General features: G+C 46.3%; 1 protein-coding gene and 1 pseudogene across 3 annotated transcripts; both read right to left on the reverse strand.

The window, feature by feature from the left end:
* Window positions 1-247: 247 nt before the first annotated feature.
* On the reverse strand, window positions 248-22,343 carry AFMID (arylformamidase). Of its 3 annotated transcripts, XM_004013099.5 has the most exons (11): window positions 22,259-22,343; window positions 20,341-20,431; window positions 8,572-8,676; window positions 8,442-8,490; window positions 6,915-7,000; window positions 6,747-6,819; window positions 6,462-6,559; window positions 6,088-6,166; window positions 5,838-5,979; window positions 5,517-5,621; window positions 248-1,412 (listed from the first exon to the last, which is right to left on the reverse strand). In XM_004013099.5, exons 1-11 carry the CDS (start codon window positions 22,316-22,318, stop codon window positions 1,377-1,379), a joined length of 924 nt encoding a protein of 307 aa, XP_004013148.1. In that variant the 5' UTR covers window positions 22,319-22,343; the 3' UTR covers window positions 248-1,376. The 3 variants fall into 3 exon arrangements, with proteins under 3 accessions (XP_004013148.1, XP_042112217.1, XP_042112218.1); XM_042256283.1 differs by lacking the exons at window positions 6,088-6,166; window positions 6,462-6,559; XM_042256284.1 differs by lacking the exons at window positions 5,838-5,979; window positions 6,088-6,166; window positions 6,462-6,559; window positions 6,915-7,000.
* LOC132657360 (large ribosomal subunit protein uL16-like) lies at window positions 10,555-20,387 on the reverse strand (annotated as a pseudogene).
* Window positions 22,344-22,544: the final 201 nt, after the last annotated feature.

Here is a 22,544-nt window from a genome sequence, read left to right on the forward strand (position 1 = left end):
GGCTTGATCCCTGATCCAGGAAGATCCCACGTGACGCGGAAAAGCTAAGCCCGTGCGCCACAGCCATCAAGCCTGTGCTGGGGAGCCCGGGAGCCACAGCTACTGAGCTCATAGTACACGGAATAATCACGTACTCTTTACTCGGATACGTTTACATTTTGCCGATGTGTATTATCATTCTCACTCTCTTTTCTCTCTCTCTATAACACACACACACATAACACACTCATATACACACATATGTATATATATTTTAATCTGAGCCATTTATTGAGATTTTCTTGAGGCATGGCTGATTTACAATATTATATACATTAACTTTCATGTATACAAACATAGTCATTTACAATTTTTAAACATTATACTCCATATATAGTTGTTATACCGGCTATTTTCCCTGTGCTGTACAACAAATCCTTGTAGCTTATTTGGGTTTCTATTTTATTTATTTACTTATTTTTGGCTCTGCTGGGTCTTCACGGCAGTGCGGGCTTTTCTCCAGTGGTGGAAAGCAGGGGCTACTCTCCAGCGGTGGCATGAGGGCCTCTCACTGCAGGGGCCTCTCCCGTGGAGCGCAGGCTTCAGTGGCTGTGGCACATGAGCTCAGTAGCTGTGGCTCCCGGGCTCCCCAGCACAGGCTCGATGGCTGTGGCGCACGGGCTTAGCTTTTCCACAGCGTGTGGGATCTTCCTGGATCAGGGATCAAGCCCATGTCTCCTGCATTGGCAGGCAGATTCTTTACCACTCAGCCACCAGGGCTAATCTGGCCAAAGTGTCAGTCCCAAAGATAACATCCCAGGGCTTTCTGGGATGAAGCCAGACGTCAGGTGGAGCCCAAGACCGAGCAGACATGAAAAAGTGGAGCAAAAAAAAAAGGGGGGGACAGGAACTTCCCTTAACCACTGGGCAGTCCAGTGGTTAAGACTCCACACTCCCAGTGCGGGGCTTTTGTGATTCAATCCCTGGTCTGGGGACTGAGATCCCACATGCTGTGTGGTTTGGCAAAACAAAAACAAAAAAAGGAGCAAACACTGGTTCAGAGAGCTCTTTCTCTTCATGTTGGTTGCAAGCTGTCATTTCTGCTTTACCTTCTCAGCCAGAGGGGTGGCTCTGGGCGACACACATGGACCTGGGCTAGACCTTCCCTGGAGCCCACTTGATCCAGGCAGGAGGAGGGCCATGGAGATTTGTACTCAGGTTCAGAGCAGCTTGAAGAATGGATTCTGGCGGTGGGGGTGGGGTGGGGGGTGGGGCAAGTGAACAAACAGGCGCTCCTGGGCTCGGGTAGAGCTGAGGCCAGCGGGAGAGGGAAGCAGTGGGGGTCCCGGAGAAGCTTCCCGGTCTGGATACATGTTGGCGGTGGCAGGGTTCAGGTGTCATCGGGACTCCTGGAAGATCGTTTTCAAAATAATCTGCAGCAGGAAGGAAAAAATACAATAGCTCTGGAGTTGGAGAGGCTCTTGGGAGGATCTCTTGGGAAGGAATTTGATTAAAGAAACAGGCTGCCTTTGTGGTCACAGAAATGTAACTTAAATGAGCTCCTTTCCATCTCTCATTTGAAATGTTTCCATGAACCAAACATACACTTCCCTCCGGCTTGCTGCCTGTTTCTGTATGAACCATGAGATAAGAATGGCTTGACGTTTTTAAACGGTTGGGGAAAAGAACTGAAACAAGGATATTTTTTTGTGACATGTAAAAATTACAGAACACTCATATTTCTGAATCCATAAATAGTTTTATTGGAGCACGTGTGTGCTAAGTCGCTTCAGTTGTGTCTGACTCTTTGCGACCCCGTGGACTGTAGCCCGCCAGGCTCCTCCATGGGATTCTCCAGTCAAGAATACTAGAGCGGGTTGGCATTTCCTCCGCCAGGGGATCTTCCCAACCCGGGGATCCAACCTGGATCTCCTATGTCTCCTGCATTGGCAGGCAGATTCCCTACCACTGAGCCACCAGGGAAGTCCACGAGGCAGCTTTTGAGTAGCAACGGCAAGAGTTGGGTAGTTTTGTCAGAGACCATATGGCTTCCCAAATCTAAAATATTTACTATGTTTTTTAAAAACAGATGTCATTTATGGCTAAGGTGGCTCAGTGTTAAAGAACCCACCTGCCAATGCAGGCAATGCGTGTTGGATCCCTGGGTTTGGAAGATCCCCTGGTCAGACCCAACCAAGCACATATGTGCACACATTTATGAATGCTTGTTTTTTCCCTCACTTAAAAGAGTAATACAAGAGATGTGTCCCTGGTGGTCCAGTGGCTCAGACTCCATGCTTCCAATGCAGGGAGCATGGTGTTTGATCGCTGGCTGGGGAACTAAGATTCCACATGCTACATAGCATGGCCAAATAAATAAATTAAATTAATTAAACAAGGAGTATTAATTTTAAAAAGTAACACATGTTCACGGTAGAAAATATGGAAATGAATTTTTTATTTTTTAAAGCACTTGCAATACCACTGGTAAATGGTTTTTTTTTGGATGCATATACATCATGCCTCCCATATCATAAAACTAGGGAGATGCTAGGTTAGTTATTTTTTGTGTTTTCGCTCTTACTTTTGAATCAATTTAACATAGCCTAAGAAGTTTTCACAAACCTCAATCTATTACCTGATTATATCAGAATTTAACCTCATTAGATATTTAGGTTGTTTCCAAGTTTTGAACATTAATAAAGCTGTAGAGACTATCTTTCAGTGTTTCTCTGATTATCCTGAAAACAAATTCAAAGCATCAGAATTACTGGGTCAGCAGACTTGCATCCATTTTGCCAAGCTGTACCCCAGAAACATCAAGTTGACGTGTTTCCACCAGAAGGACTAAGGAAGCCTCCCCCACTTCACCACATTCTCATCAGCACCAGACATAATTATACTAGAACATTTCCATCGAGAGGTGGGAGAGGACTCGTTTTCAGTCACATTTTTATGATCAATGTGAAGTGAAAGTGAAAGCCGCTCAGTCGTGTCCGACTCTTTGCAACCCCATGGACTATACAGTCCATGGAATTCTCCAGGCCAGAATACTGGAGTGGGTAGCCTTTCCCTTCTCCAGGGGATCTTTCCAACCCAGGGATTGAACCCAGGTCTCCTGCTTTGTAGATGGATTCTTTACCAGCTGAGCCACAAGGGAAGCCCAATGATCAATAGTGCATTTTAATCTTCCACCAAGTCTACTGGCTATCTATATTTATTTTTTAATTATCACTAATTCTTTGTCCATTTTTTCTATTTATTTCTGTTCTTAAAGAGGAATAAGACCTGCTCTTATTACACTTAATAAGAAGTACAGACTACTATATGTAAAATAAATAAGCTACAAGGTTATATTGTACACTGCATGGAATACAGCCAATATTTTATAACTTTCAATGGAGAATAAGCTATATAAAAATATTGCATCACTATGTTACTATTGCAAATCACCTAATTTCAGTTAAAAAAAGAAAAAGAACCATTTTATTGATTTGAAGGACTTCCCTGGTGGCTCAGTGGTAAAGAATCCACCTGCTAATGCAGGAGACATGGGTTCGATCCCTGGGTAGGGAAGATCTCCTGGAGAAGGAAAATGGCCACCCACTTTAGTATCTTTGCCTGGGAAATCCCACGGACAGAGAAGCCTGGGGGGCTACAGTTTAAGGGGTTGCAAAAGAGCTGGACATGACTTGGCGACTAAACAGCAACTGATTTGAAAGTGCTCTTTGTGTGGTAAGGATAATAACTATGATAATTAAAACTGAATGCTATAGGGAGTTCTCTGGCAGTCCAGTGGTTAGGACTCTGGACTTTCACTTTGGAGGGCCAGGGTTCAGTCACTGGTTGGGAAACTAAGATCCCGAAGCAGCCAAACCAAACCAAACAAAACCAAAAATCTGAATGCTATAAAAGTCCTACTGTGGTGGCAGCTAATCAGGGCTGGAGGGAGGGGGAACTGGAGGAAGGTGGTGAAAGGTACAAACTTTCAGTTATAAGATAAATTATAAGATAAATAAGCACTAGGGATATGATGCACAATGTGATAAATTTAATTAACACTGCTGTATGCTATATATGAAAGTTGTTAACAGAATAACTCCTAAGAATTCTCATTACAAGGGAAAATTTTTCTTTTTCTTTTCTTTTGTATCTATGAGATGGTAGATTTTCACGAAAACTATCATGGTTCATTTCATGATGTTTGTAAGTCAAATCATTATGCTGTAACCTTAAACTTATACAGCTCTATATACAACTCAATAAAACTGGAGGGAAAAAGTAAATATTAAAAAAGTAAAGCTAAGCAGGTACCCACTTTCTGAGGAAAAGAAAAGAGAAAGTAGTAACTGTATATTTTCTGGCATGGAAAATATTTTCCCCAATCTATCCTTTGACTTTTTAAAATAATTTTTAAAATTGAAGTATAGGTGATTTACAATGTTTCAGGTATATAGCAAAGTGATTAAGTTATATACATATATACTCTTTTTCAAGTTCTTTTCCATTATAGATTATTACAAAATACTGACTATAGTTCCCTCTACTACACAGTAGTAGGTCCTTGCTGTTTATTTTACATGTCTGTTAATTCCAAATTCCTAATTTATCCCCCTCCTTCCCTTTTGGTAACTGTAAGTTTGCTTTCTTGTCTGTGAGTTATTTTGGTCTTGTAAATAAATTCACCTGTATTGTTTTTTAAGATTCCACATATAAGTGAAATCATATGATATGTGTCTTTGACCTCACTTAGTATAATAATCTCTGGGTCCATTTAGATTGCTGCAAAAGGCATTATATCATTCTTTTTATGGCTGAGTAAAATTCCAGTGTTTGTGTGTTTTTGTATAAAACACATCTTCTTTATCCATTCATCTATGAGTGGACATTTAAGCGATTATAAATAGTGCTGCTATGAACACTGGGATGCATATATCTTTTCAAAGTAGAGTTTTGACTTTTCTGGACAAAACAAAAACTCAGTCCTGGACATAAATCAGGAGCGGAACTGTTGCATTGCTGGATCATATGGTAACTCTAATTTTAGTTTTTTAAGGAAACTCCATGCGGTTCTCCATAGTGGCTGCACCAATTTACATTCCATCAACAGTGTAGAAGGCTGCCTTTTTATCCTTAGACTTTTTTATTATTATCCTTACACTTTTAAAAGGGTTCACCACATTAAATTTGTACTAAACATTCATGTGGTCAAATCCATCCAACCTATCCCCATGGAGCTGGCCTTGTGTCTGTGCTTACACAGAAGCAGGCTAATATTTCTCATACCTGCCTGGCCCTATGAAGATCCCATTGGTGTGCCCAGGACCAGCCTCTGCAGATCACCTGGGGCTGTTTCAGAGGGAGGTGAAGTTCAGGAAGCAAGAGTGGCCCTCCATCCTTACCGTCAGATCCCCTGGATGCCAGGATGCCAAAGAACCAGCAAGGGAACTCTCTGTACCCTCTGCCTGCCCACCCTGACTCACGTGTAAGGGCTATGCCAAGACACATTCTGTCCACAGTGAAGGGATGCACCCTACCTGGGTGAGCACGTAGTCTTCCTGGGTTAGGTTCCAAAGGATTTCAAAGTGGTCCATATCGTGGAGCTCTTCAAAGGAGGCTTTCCATCCTCCGTGGCACAACGTCTGTGTAACAGAAATGACGGAGGAGGAAACATGAGGCCCGTTGGCGGGGAGGGCAGTGGAGCTGAAGAAGGGCTCTCGCACCTGCTTACCAGGTGCTCACTAAGTATTTGTTGAAGAAATGACTGGTATCATAGGGTCCATTTGGGTGAAATAAACAGGAAGATGATAAGACTGGACAACCCTGAACCTCGAGCCGAAAGAGGGTGCTTGGGGTACCTGATAAAACTCCCTCGACTGTCGGTGGAATTCAGGGCTGTCGTGTTGGCCCACAGTCACCAGGATGCTGCAGGCTGGATAGCCGGGCTGGGTGCGGGCGGTCTCCAGGTGCCACAGCGGGCTGTTCCTCTGAGCATCCTCCCTGGGGTGGGGTAGGTGAGGTCAGGACAGAGGAAAGCCTTTGCTGCAGCCCTGGCCCTCCTCACTGGCTGCAGGCCAGCTGAGGGGGATGAAGGGACAAGTGACTTACAGGGTTGGGAGGAGGCGGGCATTCTCAGAGGTGTGCATGATGGGCTCCAGGTCGTAGACCCCACTCAGCAGGAAGAAGCCTGTGAAGGTAAAGAACAGTCACTGAGCCAGGCTGCAGATGGGGCCAAGGCCCCACCCAGACTGGGCCTCTTGTAAGCACTGGATGGAGCAAGATGGGCCCAGCCTGCCTTCAGGGCCAGAGGGGCAAGACAAGGGAAGGGGCAGAGAAGAAGCAAAGCAGGCCCTGCTCCCTGGGCCCAAAGCCCCCAGGTCAAGCCACTCACAGCTGTTGAGATTTCGAGCAACTGGTATAGACCCTCAGGCCCATCAGGGCAGGGTGAAGGCTGCCTAGTCAGACTCATTCCCCGTGGAAACCTCTGAGGTTGGGCATGACTCCATGCTTGGTCCAGTCGGCCAGGAGCATCATGGCAGCGAGGTGGGCCCCAGCAGAGTGTCCACACAGGTAAATCCCCCTTCAGTGGGTCAGAGCAGAGAGCAGGGTTTGCTTTCAGTGTAATCAAAGCAACAGGCCAGCATATCAAGGGGTCCCCATTTGCCTTCTGCTCAAAGCCAGAGGGGATGGCTGGGCTGCATCCAAGGAGGTGAATCCACTGTCTTTCCACCCAGTCTGACAAAAGGAAAATTTGCAGTGATACCCACTGGTTGCCTGGATACTGCTTCTGGACAAACACGATGCTCTGGGTCACCTGGTCTACCATCTGGTCCAGGGTGCCTGTGAAAAAGGCAGGAGCTGTGTCAGGCTCCATCAGGGGCTCTCTCCCCTCCAAATCCCAATGGCCCTTGTACCTGCAAGACCACCCTCATTACCTTTGGGGGCAATGTCATAAGCCACTATCACCACGGCCACTCCCTGTGCTGTCAGTGGGTTGACCATGAAGGCTGATGTGTCTTTACTGCAGAAAGAGACAAAGACATAACAACTGGAGGCCACTTGGCCACTAGACTGCTTCAGTGTCTGGTCCACCCAGAGCCCTGCCCCTCTCTGACCCAGGGCGGTAAGGGAAGAAGTGAGGCTCTGTCCTTACCACATCACATGCTAGCTGTGGCATCCTAGAGACTATATTTAACCTCTAAGCCCGGTTTCTTCCTCTGTAAAATTGAGATAATTATGTTCTTTCTCTTCGGAGGCTGTTTTTGAGAATTGAAGGAGATCAGACATGCAAGGAGCTTCACAAGGCAAAGGGTAAAAATGCAATAAATGGAGCATTAAAATGCTGTGGTTGAAGGGCAGTAGATCCTATAATTGGAGAAAGAAATGGCAACTCACTCCAGTGTTCTTGCCTGGAGAATCCCAGGGACGGGGGAGCCTGGTGGGCTGCTGTCTATGGGGTCACACAGAGTTGGACATGACTGAAGTGACTTAGCAGCAGACCCTATAATAAGCAACTCCTTAGTATGATCCTAGGGAACCACAGTGTCCATGAAAGTCTCAAATACCCCTCTGTTTATCTTAGGGTACCCACTGGGGCCAATCCCAGTTTGCCTGGGACTCTCTCTTTTTTTTTTAACTGCTAAAGGCCCCAACCCCTGGGAAACCACTCAGTTCTGAGCAAAATGGGATGGTTAGTCACTGTGGTTTTCCATGATTGGAGAGTAGACTGAACATGCTTTTCACTGAATATAGTGGGTTCAACAGTGTCCTTCCTCAAAAGATATGTCTAAATCCTAAACCCTTGTACCTGTAAATGTGACCTGATTTGCAATAGGGTCTATGCAGATATGGGCTTCCCAGGTGGTTCAGTGGGTAAAGACTCCACCTGCAATGAAGGAGACTCAGGAGATGTGGGTTCAATCCTTGGGTCAGGAAGATCCCCTGGGGAAGGACATGGCATCCCACTCCAGTATTCTTGCCTGGAGAACCCCATGAACAGAGGAGCCTGATGGGCTACAGTCCACAGGGTCACAAAGAGTCAGACACGACTGAAGCGACTGAGCACACGCTAGGCAGACATACTTAAAAATCTTGAGATGGGATTATCCTGGATTTAGGATGGGCCCTAAACCCAGTAACTGGTGATGTTGTGACAGAAATGAGAGGAAGGATGGAGATGCAGACACACAAAGGCCCTGTGAAGGTGAAAACTCAGTTTGAAGTGACGCAGCCACAAGGTGAGAAAAGCTTGGAGCCCTCAGAAGCTGGAGCCTTTGGAGGGAGCGCGGCCCTGCCCACACCTTGATTTCAGACTTCTGGCCTCCAGAACTGTGAGAGAAGACATTTCTGTCCCAGGAAGCCCCCACGTTTGTAGTAAGTTGTTGCAGCAGTCCCAGGAAAGGAAGAGGCCAGGCAAAGACGAATCTCCCCTTTTCTCCATTCATCCACATCCCCTGACTCACCTTCCGCTCTGCCAGTATCCTCCGTGAAAAAACACCAGGAAAGGCATAGCTGTAGGACAAAACAAAGGGCGTGTGGGCCAAGGCAGGGCTCCCAGCTGAGATCCAAGGGCAACCACCAGCCCCCGGATACCTTCAGATACTGCCTCGGGAAGGTAGATGTCCAATTTTTCTCCTTCGCCGGCTCCGTAGGGAACATCGAGCAGGCTCCTCCTGGTGGCCCGGGCCCTCTTGGTGACTGTCTCCGGAAATGGACAAGTCGCTGTCAGTACAACCTCAGGCAGCAGCACATTCTATTATTATTTTGCCGAAAGCCCCCTTGGGTTGACCAGTTGGCTCCAGCAGTCAGTGCTTCCCCAAGTCCATACGGTAATTGGGCCTGGGGTCTGAAGCATTCCCCCAGATGCGTAGTTAAAAAGACATCAGACTGACCCATCTGAGTGGAGGCAGTACCATCTCTGATGTCTGTCTCTGGTGAGCTGGCAGTTGACCGGCACTATTTCTACCTCGACTCTATTACATGTTTATTATGTGTGCTACCCTTGGCTACATGCTCCTGGAAGGATAAACTTGTCCAAGTATTTGAAAAAATAATCTTCTAGAAACTAAGATGTAAAATCACTTGAAACAGATAATATAACACTGTGAATATATAACTGAGTGCCATGATGGCAGAGGTCAGAGTGATGTGAAAACTGGCTTAGGACTGGGGTTGAGAGAAAGGAGGAAAGGGACTGTAAATACATTAAATATCAAAGGTGAAGGCATAGAGGTGGGAGTGAAACAGAGCTGGACTCTATGGTCCTTGTCCCCCATGTCATCTGCCTGCCTTTTGTCTGTGGAACATTAGCCAAAGAATAAGTTTAATCAGAGAAGTGGGAAAATGCAGAAACGAAGGAAAACAGTCAAAGAAGACCCAATAATAATAATAATGTCATAAAACACAGGCAAGGACTTTTAGTTCCTTCTCAAGGGCTAAAGCCACGATGCAATCTGCCACAATTGTGAGAACTGGCCCCAGAGAAATGGAAACAAACCGACTGTGGAACTGAAGATTAACTGTACCTAAAACAGTCAAGACGATGCTGGTCAGACCACTGGTGACCAATTTCAAGATGACTGTCAGAGTTGACTGTGCTGTTTCTCCCTCCGTCTATAAAAGCTCTTGCCCCCGATTGTCAGGGGGCAAGTCAGCATTTGAACAGGTGTCTGCCTCACCCTCGCCTGCTGAGTTGCTGGCATCCAAAATAAAGCAAATTTTCATTTCCACCAACCTGGCCTCTTTATTGGCTTTTGAGAGGCAAGCAGCCAGCTGGGCCCCACTTTCAGGAAGAGGAAGGGATGTTCACGGACTTTCAATGTCCCCCAAAGGCCCCACTTTCATCACTGAAACCCAGGCAGCTCAGCTCCTGCCACCTTTGGGCACTGGGGAGTGTAAACTGGTAAGTTCTTCCCGTGGGGCAACTTGGAAATATGTGCGGAAGCCCAAGAAAACCATATTCCTTGATGCATAAGACCTTATCCATCCATTATTATAAGGAAGTAATCAGAAATATTTTTAAAGACTTGCTTTAAAGATGCTCACACTAATGCTATTTATGACACTAAAACATTTTAGACACAGCCCAAGGGACTTAAAACAGAAAACTGGCCAAATACATTATGGTATAGCCCCTTTCTCTCCTTTATTTTTGACCTCAGCATTCATCCATCTTTCATGTATTTTTATTTACTGTTACCCTCACTAGACCATAAGCTCTGTGACAACAAGGGCTTTGCTTTGCCCACCTCTGTACAACAGAACCTGCTACATCAAAACCACTTAAAAGAAAATTGTGTAGGGAATTCCCGGCAGTCCAGTGGTTAGGACTCTGTGCTTTCACTGCCGACAGCTCACATTCAATCCCTGGTCTGGAACTAAGATCCCACAAGTTATGCAATGAATAAATATTTCAATACACAGTGTTGGGTCAACTGAATGGGAAAAAAAACCTTTTTTGATCCCTATCTCATACCATATCAGATCAGTTCCAGATGGACTACAGCTTTAAATATAAGAGCAAAGACAATAAACCTTTTATTTTTATGGTGCTTTTTAGTGATATGTTTTTAAATATTTATTTTTATTTATTTGGCATCGCACTTATGATAATAATTTGAAATGTATTTTTCAAAACTATTTTTTATTTGTTGTATTTTTGGCTGTGCTGGGCCTTCATTGCTGCACACAGGCTTTCTCTAGATGTGGCAGGGATCTCTAGATCCTTCACTGAGGTGCACAGTTCATGGCTTCTCTTGTTGCAGACCACAGGCTCTAGACGCAACAGCTTCAGCAGTTTCAGTGTGTGGCCTACGTAGTTTCGGTCCTTGGGCTTAGTTGCTTCGTGGCATGTGGGATGTTCCAGGACCAGGGATCGAACCGGTGTCCCCGGCATTGCAAGGTGGATCCTTTTTTCGTTTGTTTGCTTTGACACAAAAGTAGGATTTATTGGTGGACATGAGTAAAGAAGAGACAGCGCCAAGCCTCTCATGAGTGCAGGGCCCACCATTTGTCCAAGGGAACAGGATCAGGGATGTCTCTGACCCCACAGCCATCTGGCATGAACTGTTACTCTGCTTCCATGTTTTCAAATTTATCCAAATTAAACTTGGCAAAATCCCACTTCTGGTGGCCAGGGAACTTGAACTTGGCCCTGCGCAGGGCCTCAGTCACGTGCTCCTTGTTCTGCAGCTTGGTGAGGATGGACACATCTTGTGATGCCGATGACACGGAAGGGGTGGCACCCCACTTGGATGTGAAAACCATCTTTGCCCTGTTTTCACCATGGACTTGTTGGCACAAACCCGGGCAGCCTCCAGGGCTTTGGAGGAGAGTTGCTCACACTCATCTGACACCGTGTGGGCACAGAGTGGGAACCCATCCACTTTTGCCTTCTTCTGTTCCAGGTCAAAGATGCAGATCTTAGCATCCGGGACACCCTGGCAGAAGTCAGACTTTGGGTTCAGTTTGTTCTGACAATACCAGTAACACCGGGTGGGGCGGCAACCCATGGTGAGACTAAGATCTTAAATGGGGTGCTGATGGGAAAGAGCGAGGCGGATTCTTAATCACTGGACCACCAGGGAAGCCCTAACTTGAACTATCTTTTAAGAATGTCACCATATTTTGTAAACTGTGTTGAAAAGTTGACGGGCAGGTACCTGTGAAAGTTATGAGCTATTGGAGCATTAAGTGAGATGCCATTACTTTTTCTTTTGAAGAAACAATCCAATTATAAAAAAATACAACAGCCATTTCCATGAAATACCCCTGACAAGGTGACTGTCATTATTAATATGGGTATGGAATCTCTCTCTCCTAAATCCAAATGGCAGCATATGAAATGCTTCTCCCTGTTTCACTTAATATTTCTTGGAGAGCTTTCCTAATCAGTACATAGATAGCTTCCTCATTCTTTTCTTTCTTTTTTAATAAATAGGTAACTTGCTATTCCATCCTATGGCTGCACCTTAATTTATTTAACCGGTCGTGCCAGTTTTTAGGCCAAAGCAAACCTCACCAGATCATCAGGAAAGTCTCTCGGTTCCCTCTCTGTTTATCCTGAATCCTGAATTTTCTCCCTGCCCCCACTGAGACCACCCTGGATCCCCCTTCCCTCTCCCCCGTTTTCACCAGGGCTCCCTGCAGCCCTGCAGGTGTGAGCCAGGTATAACTTGCATCACATCCCATTGATCTGAGGTTCCTGTCAGTTGCTGGGGCTGCCCTAACAAAATGTCATACATACACCCAGGGGCTTCGACAACAAGACATGTATTTCTCGAAGTTCTGGACCCTGGAAGGGAGGATCAAGGTGCCGGCAGGGGAGGTGTCTGGTGAGGGTCCTCCCTGGGATGGCAGAGGGCCTTCTGGCTGGGGGCTCCCGTGGCCTCTTTGGGTTTGGGAGCAGCTCTCCCTCTCTCTAGGGAGACGAACCCTCTGTGTCTCTTCAAACAATCCTACTGGATCAGGACTCCATCCTTCCGAACTCATTTAACTTTTTTCTTCCTTAGAGGCCCCCCTCTCTAAACACAGCCCCACTAGGAGCTAGGACTTCAACATGTGAGCTTTTTAATAATAATTATTATTATTTTTAAAATATTTATTATTTATTTGGCTGCATCAGGTCTCAGTTCCAGCACTCAGGCTTAGCTGCTCCTCGGCACATGGGACCTTAGTTCTCCAACCAGGGAGCGAACCTGCGTCGCCTGTATTGGAAGGCAGATTCTTAACCACTGGACCACCAGGGAAATCCCAAGTAATTATTCTAATGGAAGACAGTTTTTTGTCCTTTTCTTTTCTTTGGCTGTGCTGTGTGGCATATCTTAGTTCCCCAACCAGGAGTTGAACCCATGCCCCTTCAGTGGAAGCTTGGAGTCTTAACCACTGGACCTCCAGGGAAGTCCCTTCAACACATGAAATCTTCAGTCCATGACAGCCCCACACTCCCTCCCAAAAGCCCCAGAGCTCCCCTGCTCACCTTCCCTGAGAGGTCTGCCAACCACCTTCCCTCCAGGTGTGAAGGTGTTTGTTCTGGACAAGTTCCTCATACCGCAGGCTCAACAAAGGGGAGCGATTTAATTAACACAAGAGTTTTGGAAGTACACGTGGACCCAGGAGATTTATGTTGTGCCAAAACGAAGAAAAAGGTAATGAAATGTATGCTCTAAGTTGAAGAGCAATTAAAACCAAGCAGCTGTCAAGATTTGTTGTCACCCATTAAAAAAAGTCTCTCTCTGCTATTAAAAAACCCAACTGAGCCTGATAGAGAGAAACTGCCTCTCTCCAGGAGGTGGCGTGATGGGCTGACGGCAGGCAGCTGGGTGCAGGGACAGAGACTAGGGTGACTCACTGTCTCCCCCCAGGGCCTGAATACTGCCAGCCCTCCAGGGGCTGCATCTACAGGCCGGGACACAGCGGGGCTTCAACAAGGCGCTCCAGGATAAGCCCAATTACAAACTTCCTTTTCTGAGAAAGCAAAAATTCATTTTCTATCGCTCACAGTCCAAAGTGTCACAGCTCGGACAGAGAGAAACTGCAGGTCTCCGGACCCAACTGAGCACTGTATGAGAGCAATTAGGAGAGGCAGGGGCCAGAATCCCTAGAGACTAATGCAGGCGTGGGGCGGGGAGACCCACCAGATGGTGTCAGAAAGCTGAAGAGCAAGGGTTTATCAGGTGCTGTGGGAGCAATTTAACAAGCGGTTAGGGTCCACCAGCCTTCTTCTTCTTTTTTTTTTTTTTTTAAGTTATGCTCTATTTTTATTTATTTTCTGTACACTCTTTTTTTTTTGGCCTGGTCACACAGTATGTGAGATCTTAGTTCCCCGACCAGGGATTGAACCTGCGCCCCCTGCGTTGGAAGCATGGCGCCGTAACCACACGACCATCAGGGAAGTCCCCTCATCTAGCTTCAGAACTATTCCCTCTCAGTCTTTTAATTCACTTAGAAAACAAATATTTATATAAGCAGCGATCTTGTGCCCATTTTGGAATTTTGCAGTGATAAAATAGGAAACAAAATATCCCAATCATGTGTGGCTTACCCCTTAAAGAGGGGGACAAGCAGTTATAAACGTCAGGTAGCAACACGTTCTATAAAAATGAGCCAGATCTGAAAAGACTACACACTGTGTGATTCCAACTATTCTGGGAGAAGTAAAACAATGGAAACAGTGAAAAGATCAGTGGCTTCTGCGGGCTGGGGTGGGTGGGAGGGAGGGATGAATAGTCGAATACAGGATTTTGAGTCTGTCTGTCAACACAAATAGGGAGGGAATATCTGGCAGGACCAGTGGACAAGCTGGAGAAGCTCTGGGAGGTTGTGGGGTAGGGGGTCGGTTTCTGGGGTTCAGTCATGTTTAGTTCAAAGTCAGAGAAAAAGCAACTTTCCTTCTGATTCTCCACATGTGGGATCTTAGTTCCTCAACCAGGGATCAAACTGAGGCCCCTGCAGTGGAAGCCTGTGATCTTAACCACTGGACTGCCAAAGAAGTCCCAACCATTTTAAAGTGAACAAGTCAAAATTGATGGTGTTATTAAAAAGAAAAAAGTGAACGATTCAGCAGCACTTGGCACATTCACAGCGTTCTGCAACCATCACCTCTATCTAGTTCCTAAACATTTTTTTTCAGGGGTTCCCTGGTGGCTCAGTGGTAAAAGAATCTGCCTGCCAATGCAGGAGACGCGAGCTCAATCCCTGGGTCCATAAGATTCCCTGGGGAAGAAAATGGCAACCCTCTCCAGTACTCTTGCCTGATAAATCCTACGGACAGAGGAGCCTGGTGGACTACAGTCCACGGGGTCGCAAAGAGTCAGACATGACTTAGCGACTAAACAACAACAAAACATTTTTTTTTTCATCTCAGAAGAATACCTATTAAGCAGCCCCTGTAATCACAGCTTTGTGTCTCTACAGATTACCCTGTTCTGGGTGCTTCGCATAAATGGAATCGTACATGTAAATAATGATCATACATATAAATGTGACCTTTTGTGCCTGGCTTCTCTCAGTGAGCACCGTGTTTCAGGGTCCATCATGTTCTAGTATGTATCAGTAGTTCATTCCTTTCTTGTGCCCAGAATAATTCCATTGCTTGGACATATCACACTTTGTTTATCCTTTCATCTGTGGATGAATCTGGACTTTGCCCACCTTCTGGCAATTGTGAATAACGCTGCTATGAACATGTGTGTACATGTATTTGAGTACTTATTTTCAATTATTTGGGGTTAGAATTTTTAAACTGAACTACTGTTGACATTACATTAGGTTCAGGTGTAGGACACAGAGATTCCACATTTTATAGATTATAGTCCATTTAAAGTTATTACAAAATAATGGCTATATTTCCCTCTGCTATACAACAATATATCCTTGTTTCTTATCTACTTTACACATAGTATTTTCTATCTCTTCTAGAAAGAATTTTTAACACTGTTCTACTATCAAAAAAAAAAAAAAATTGCAGGGAGCTACCTTGTGGTCCATTGGTTAGGACTTGTAGATTTCACGGCCATGGCCCTGAGTTCAATTCTTGGTCAGGTAACTAAGATCCTGCAAGCCATGCAGTTCAGCCAAAAAAAAAAAAAAAAACCCACAAAAACCCCACAGCAAACCAGGATTGCACACTATTAATACAGAACGCTTTCTTCCAGGAGAAAGTAAAAAGAGACTAGAAGAAACCGCATTACAGTGTGAACAATGGGTGGCAGAATTATTGATGGTTTTATTTTCCAAAATCCTTTTCAGTAAGCAAATGCTCCTTTTGTAATCAGAAAACAATTGTTGCCTAAAAATGGCCAGCCTCAGTGCAGGGCGGGGCTATTACAATGTGGTCTATGAACACTGGGTGCCTCACAGTGTTTGCTACGGGTTCATGACGAACTAAGTAAAAAGCTGTCTGCAAACATTTATAATAATAATATATGCAGTTTGGCAGAATGGCTGTTTCTATTGAAATCAGGGCTAAGAAATTTGGGCTTTCAAACAACTTGTACACGAATGCTCACTTTTCACAATCGCCAAACGGGGGAAATAGCTGAAATGTCCATCAGCGGATGAATGGATAAACAAAATGTGGCCCATCCACATGAGGGAAAATTATTCGTCCATAAATAGGAATGAAGCCCCGGCAGGCTATAACAAGGACCGACCTCCAAAACCTTGTGCTAAGCGAAAGCAGCCAGACACAAAAGATCACATCTTGTAGGATTCCATTTATAGGAAACATCCAGAATAGGAAAATCCACAGAGATAGAAAGCAGTCATTTGTTGCCAGGGCCTGCCTAACGGGTAGGGAGGTGTCCTTTAGGGTGATGAAAAATGTTTTGGAACCAGAGAGAGGAAATGGTGGTACAACAACGTGAATGTACTGAACACTGCTGACTTGTACACTGTAAAATGGCTAAAATGGTACATTTTAAGTTATGTGTATCCTATCACAGTTAAACAAAAATGCGCCTGTATTTTGTGTGCCTTTGTCTTTTTCCTTTGGTTTTATCTGGTGGAAAGGAAAAAGAGCCAACTCAGCCTTAAAAGGCAGGAGGATCCCTCGGAGAGGCTGTCAGTCGCAGAAGCTGTCAATCACGAGGCCCCACCCACATCGCTGGTGATTGGCTCTCCTAAGGCGAGGCGTGGCTTGAGGGACAGGGAGTTTGGAAATGTGCCCCCAGCCTGTTTACACACGCACCTTGTTTAGTTCCTTGTGCAATGTATTTTTGAGATTAGTTTCTTGTACAATGAGAAACGCGGGGCTGGAAGAAGCACAAGCTGGAATCAAGATTGCCGGGAGAAATAGCAATAACCTCAGATATGAAGATGACACCACCCTTATGGCAGAAAGTGAAGAGGAACTAAAAACCCTCCTGATGAAAGTGAAAGAGAGTGAAAAAGTTGGCTTAAAGTTCAACATTCAGAAAACTAAGATCATGGCATCTGGTCCCATCACTTCATGGGAAACAGATGAGGAAACAGTGGAAACAGTGGCAGACTTTATTTTGGGGGGCTCCAAAATCATTGCAGATGGTGATTGTAGCCATGAAATTAAAAGACGCTTACTCCTTGGAAGGAAAGTTATGACCAACCTAGACAGCATATTCAAAAGCAGAGACATTACTTTGCCAACAAAGGTCCGTCTAGTCAAGGCTATGGTTTTTCCTGTGGTCATGTATGGATGTGAAAGTTGGACTGTGAAGAAAGTTGAGCACCGAAGAATTGATGCTTTTGAACTGTGGTGTTGGAGAAGACTCTTGAGAGTCCCTTGGACTGCAAGGAGATCCAATCAGTCCATTCTAAAGGAGATCAGTCCTGGGTGTTCTTTGGAAGGACTGATGCTGAAGCTGAAACTCCAATACTTTGGCCACCTGATGCGAAGAGCTGACTCATTGGAAAAGACTCTGATGCTGGGAGAGATTGCGGGCAGGAGGAGAAGGGGACGACAGAGGATGAGATGGCTGGATGGCATCATCGACTCGATGGACCTTAGTGTGAGTGAACTCCAGGAGTTGGTGACGGACAGGGAGGCCTGGCGTGCTGCAGTCCATGGGGTTGCAAAGAGTCGACACGACTGAGCAACTGAACTGAACTGAACTGAAATTTACTGCTATGCTCACTGCTTCCACTTCTATAAAGTGGCCTGCTTATTGATGGTCACCACCTCTGCTTCTGTGAACCAGCCTGCTTACTGCTTCAAGCAAACTGCATAGGCTGGAAAGTCACTAGGACCCGGAAGCCCACGCCAAATAAAAGATATCCAGAACAAAGCCCGGGAGCTCAGACCCTGGAGGCGACTCTGCTGAGCCTGCACCGGTGCTGAATAAACCCTGCTGTTCCGCGTCTCCCAATGTCGCTAATCTCTTTCCGTTGCCACAGATTCTAAAACATTTTTACTGAGAGTCTTACTAAACAAATTTAATAGCTACTGGTAGAGGACACAGTTCTTCCAACTTCCGTCTGCCCGTGTTCACCTAGCCTGGGAGAGGCCAGGGGAGAATAAACATGACCTACTCATTGGAAGAGAACAGTACCCACTGCAAGTTACTGGTGGAAGATGTTAGGATGGAGTAGATCAAAAGAAAAACAATGTCCTTCTTCCTGGTGCAAAAAAGGAAAAGAGAGTTTACCTCCCTCCCTTTTCTTGGAGAATTTATTTTTAGGAGACATCATCATAAATCCTGTCTCTACCCCTTTGGGAATGCATGTAAATATTTTTTAAAGCTAAATGAGTCTCTTGCCAGTTTTACAACTTAGGAATGTTTTTCTCAAAGACCTGGGAGCTCTTTGGGTTTTTATTGATGTGGACCATTTTTAAATTTTTTATTGAGCTTTTTACAATACTGTTTTTTGACTGTGAGGCATGTGGGCTCCCTGACCAGGGATCAAACATGCACCCCCTGAATTGAAGGATGAAGTCTTAACCATCGGACTGCCAGGGAAGTCCTTGGGAGCTATCTCTTTGAAACGTATTATCAGCAAGATAATCCATGGGAGGGCAGGACCCTAATTTCAATACCCATCCAGCTACAAGTTGCAAAGCCATTTTTTTGTCATAAAGCTATGGGGATTTTTTGTTTTCCTCTGGATAATGACAATTTGCAAACTCAGATGGCCAGCCTAAGGACTAGGTGGATTTAGGAGGGACTAGGGTAGCAGATGGGCTTCCCACCTGCGATGTGGGAGACCTGGGTCCCATCCCTGGGTTGGGAAGATCCCCTGGAGGAGGGCATGGCAACCCACTCCAGTATTCTTGCCTGGGAAATCCCAAGGATAGAGGAGCCTGGTGGGCTACAGTCCACAGAGTCGCAAAGAGTCAGCTACTGAACAACGACAACAATGTGGTGGTGCCTTTGGGAGGTAATTAGGTGTAGCTGAGGTCATGAGGATGGAGCCCTTGTGGTGGGATTAGTGGCCTTATAAGAAGAAGAAAGGTGAGCATTTCCTTCTCTTCTTTCTGCCATGTGAGGATGCAGGGGGAAGAGGTCTATCTGCAAGCCAAGAAGAGACCCTCACCAGGGGACCAAATGAGCTGGCACCTTGACCTTGGACTTCTCAGCCTCCAGCACTGGGAGAAAGAGATTCCTATAGTTTAAGCCACCCAGCCCGTGGCATTTTGTTATGCAACCTGAGCTGACCAATACAAAGACAGATAATATGTAAATGCAGTAAATTTTTTAAACTCGAAATTTATGCCAAAGAAGTCGATGATGAACAAAATGTCAACATTTTCAACAGAGACAGGCTCCACCCCTTGCATGCACGGCTCTTCTCACTCCCCTGGCCTGAATGCCCCATCATCACACTCACCTTCTTCACCAATGCAATGGGGCAGATGCACGGGGGGCACCTCTAGGCCAGCTGGAGCACCGAAAACAGGAAGGGAGGTGGGATGTGAACATAAAGCTGTCCACAGGGCTTCTCGGGAGGGATGGCTAAACACAGTCTCCGAGGGCTTACTTTGGAGTCTCAGAGTCTCTTCTTAGCCCTTGCTTCTTATGAGAGACTCCCTTTCTCTAAAGGGTCAGCTCTTTTTTTCCCTCAAGACAATCATGGTAGACAAACAGGTTTGCTACCTGCTCACATAGGTGTCACTGCACACTCAAATAAATACTGAGTCTACAGAGACATATTTGGTGCAGAGCTAGGCATGGTAGGGAACTCTGAAGAGCCCAGGATACAGCTCCAGCTCTATCAGGAGAGGGAAGGTACTGATATGTGCTGGAATACATCCCCACTAGCCTGTCCCTCCAGCTGGGTTATCTCGGTGTAGAGAAAATCAATCCCGGGAGCTCCATCTGGCCTGCTGGAACAAAGTGCATTTGCCAACCTCCAACTTTCCGACTTGCAGGAGAGGCTGGCTGCTTCCTCACCCACACATTCTCTGTGGAACCTGCCTGCTCGACCCAGATCAAAAGGTGGCAGCACACACTCTGGAGACCCAGGACTGGGATGGGAATCAACCTTGAGACTTCACTAGCTTACAGATTCCCAAGCCCTGATTTCAAAGCTTTTTTGATTTGGTAAATAGCAACAACATTCCACTTTCAGCAGCTGAGTGGGAGACCTTCCCTTTTTCACTCTACTTCCCTGGGCCACTGTAGCCTTAAGGCCTGGGCATAGCTGGCTGGTTGGCTGGTTGGCATAGCTGGCTGGTTGGCTGATCAGGCAGGGATGTGGAGCACAGTCTCTGAGCCTCCCTCCCCCTGGCAGTCCTGCAGCCAGGGCTCCCCAAGCAGATGAGATGCCTGGACTTTGGGAACTATCTGGAGAGGCTGGGGCTATGAGGCTCCTCCTCCCTGCCCCAGCATCTTGAACCACTGCCACATGCTAAAGTCCACCCAAAGCGGCCACAGAGAGGTCCCCCAGTACCTTCGTCTCCTATCTGTGAATAGGTCCTCATGGCCTCCTCTGCTCCCAGTCGGACGACCCATCTGCTGGGGGAGTACTGGTTATCCAGCTCCTGCGGGACACAGACACAAGGTTCCGTAAGACCTCTGACCTCCATGCAGACCCTGCCCGCGCCCCTCCACGTGCCTGGATGCTCCTCTCTGCCTGGAGTGGCCCCTTCCCTGATATCTCTCATAGATGCCCTCAGCTTCTTTCAAGCTCCTCCAGCCTCCAGCCTGGCAACCCAGGCCCCACTCTCCCCCCACTAATTAACTAGATGTTTCAGATACAACAGAAACAAGATTGCAAGTGCTGTCAGATACTTGCAGGGAGGGCAGTGGCCTTGCTTTTAACCAGAGGAACAGCCTTAAAGGGAAATGAGGACCCATTAAGGTGTCCCAGTGAATGCCGCCATGGGCACCACTTCTACAGCAGCTAAGATCACAGGAAGCCAGATTGCTGGGGTGGTTGCTGCAGAGAAAGTGACGTGAAGCTGATCTTCCCTGACAGGACATAAATCTGACCAAAGGTCACAGCACCATCAGTGGCCCAGAGGTGAAGAGAAAGGAATCAAAGGTCAGGTGATTGGAAATGTTGACCAGCCTCAATTGCTGAAACACAGAGGAAGCGGGGCTGGAAGGTAGAGGGTCTTGGATGTCAAGCTAAGACGTTCAGACTTAATCAGAAAGTAATAAGGAACAAGGTTTTGGAGAAAGCACTCAGACACACAACAACAACCACAAAACAAAAAATGGGCCAAGGCTGGACTGGGAAATTTGAAGATAGGGTGGCCTCATGGAAAGGTCTTAGGCTCTCTAGTCAGACGTGCTGAGTGCCATCCAAACTCCAACACTTGCAGGCTCTTTTACCCTGGGCAACTTTCTTACAGTCAGTTCAGTCATCTGTATAATGAGCAAAACAATAGTACTTCACTTCATGTACATATCCTATAGCTTTCAGCCCGGTTAGGCTGCACTCCTGGTGAGGCTGAAAGCTATAAGGCATGTACATGAAATAAAGCTAACCACTCAGATGTGGGTTTCCTCTTCGTCCCACTGAACAGGGCTCTTGGCCAGTGGTGTTTCGATCTGTACCATCCGTGCCCATAGGATGTTTGCAGCCATACCTGGCACACTCTGTGATTGCTATCATCCTCTTTATTGCTATTATTTATTTATAAGAATGGTAATGCAATGGCTTCTGAGCGTGCTCTCATATTGTAGGGGTTTGTGTGAGAAAGAGAAAGACAAGAGAGAGACTGAGAGACACACACGCACACACACAGAGGATGGAATTTCTTGGGGGCAGTACCCACAACTGTCATCACATTCCTAGATGTGTCCACGATTTGAGAAAGAACTGCTGCTTAAAATGCAGGAAAACGAGTCAGGAAATTATAATTGAATGATAATCATAAGGATTGCTTTGCATATGTGGTTTCTTTCTTTTCTAATGGAGGAGAGAGAAAGAGTGGCTTTATTTCTTTGCCAGGCAAAGGGGGAACACAGTAGGGAGCGCCTCAAGAACTGCGCCCCACACATGGGGTTTCTAACACTCACGACCATCCTGCAGGAATACCAGCCTTTCTGCTTCCTTCAGGTCTGGTACATTCTCTGCACATTGCATAACCTCAGATTAAGGTTAGGAACTTCGGCCCCTACCTCCTCTGGGTTTATAAATATTAACATAGCCAGGGCTTCCATATTCTACCCTTAAAATCAGGCTAGCAAAAGCCTGTCTGTGGAGAGAAGTAAAATAAATCACAGTGCTAAAGCTTTGGCGACCTGCTACACAGTACCAACAGCCCCCACAGGAATGACTCTAAACTTCTCTCTCAACTCTCACGTAATGTCTGAGCTACACTCCTCAGCCCCAGCCTCTCTCCCTGTGATTCTCCTACCTCTTTAGACATCCTCTTCCAGGGAGCCTTGTGCTTGTGATTTCCGCCTGAGACGTCCATCCCCGCTTTGTATCACCAGACGCGCACGCGCCCGCGCGCCCCCGCCTTTTTATAGCAGGTGGGCAGGGCTCCGACCAGGCCCCGCCCCTGATGAGTTATGCCCACCTCTCTGGTGACAGACCAGGCCCCACCCTGGAGGAGCCACGCGCCCACCTCTCCCGGGACAGAGCCTGGTACGTGCGTTTCTGATCCCTCCCTCGAGGGGGCGGGCTGAAGCCTAATCTCC

This window comes from Ovis aries, chromosome 11, assembly GCF_016772045.2.
Source record: "Ovis aries strain OAR_USU_Benz2616 breed Rambouillet chromosome 11, ARS-UI_Ramb_v3.0, whole genome shotgun sequence".
NCBI lineage: Eukaryota > Metazoa > Chordata > Mammalia > Artiodactyla > Bovidae > Ovis > Ovis aries.

Bases quoted from the DNA above. Each gene is read 5' to 3' on its own strand.
- AFMID (XM_004013099.5), bottom strand. From the start codon at position 22,318: ATGGACGTCTCAGGCGGAAATCACAAGCACAAGGCTCCCTGGAAGAGG. The intron at 20,432-22,258 runs GTAGGAGAATCA...TGTGTCCCGCAG, and splicing joins GGAAGAGGATGTCTAAAGAG to GAGCTGGATAACCAGTACTC. The intron at 7,001-8,441 runs GTGAGTCAGGGG...CTCTTTCTGCAG, and splicing joins GGATACTGGCAGAGCGGAAG to TAAAGACACATCAGCCTTCA.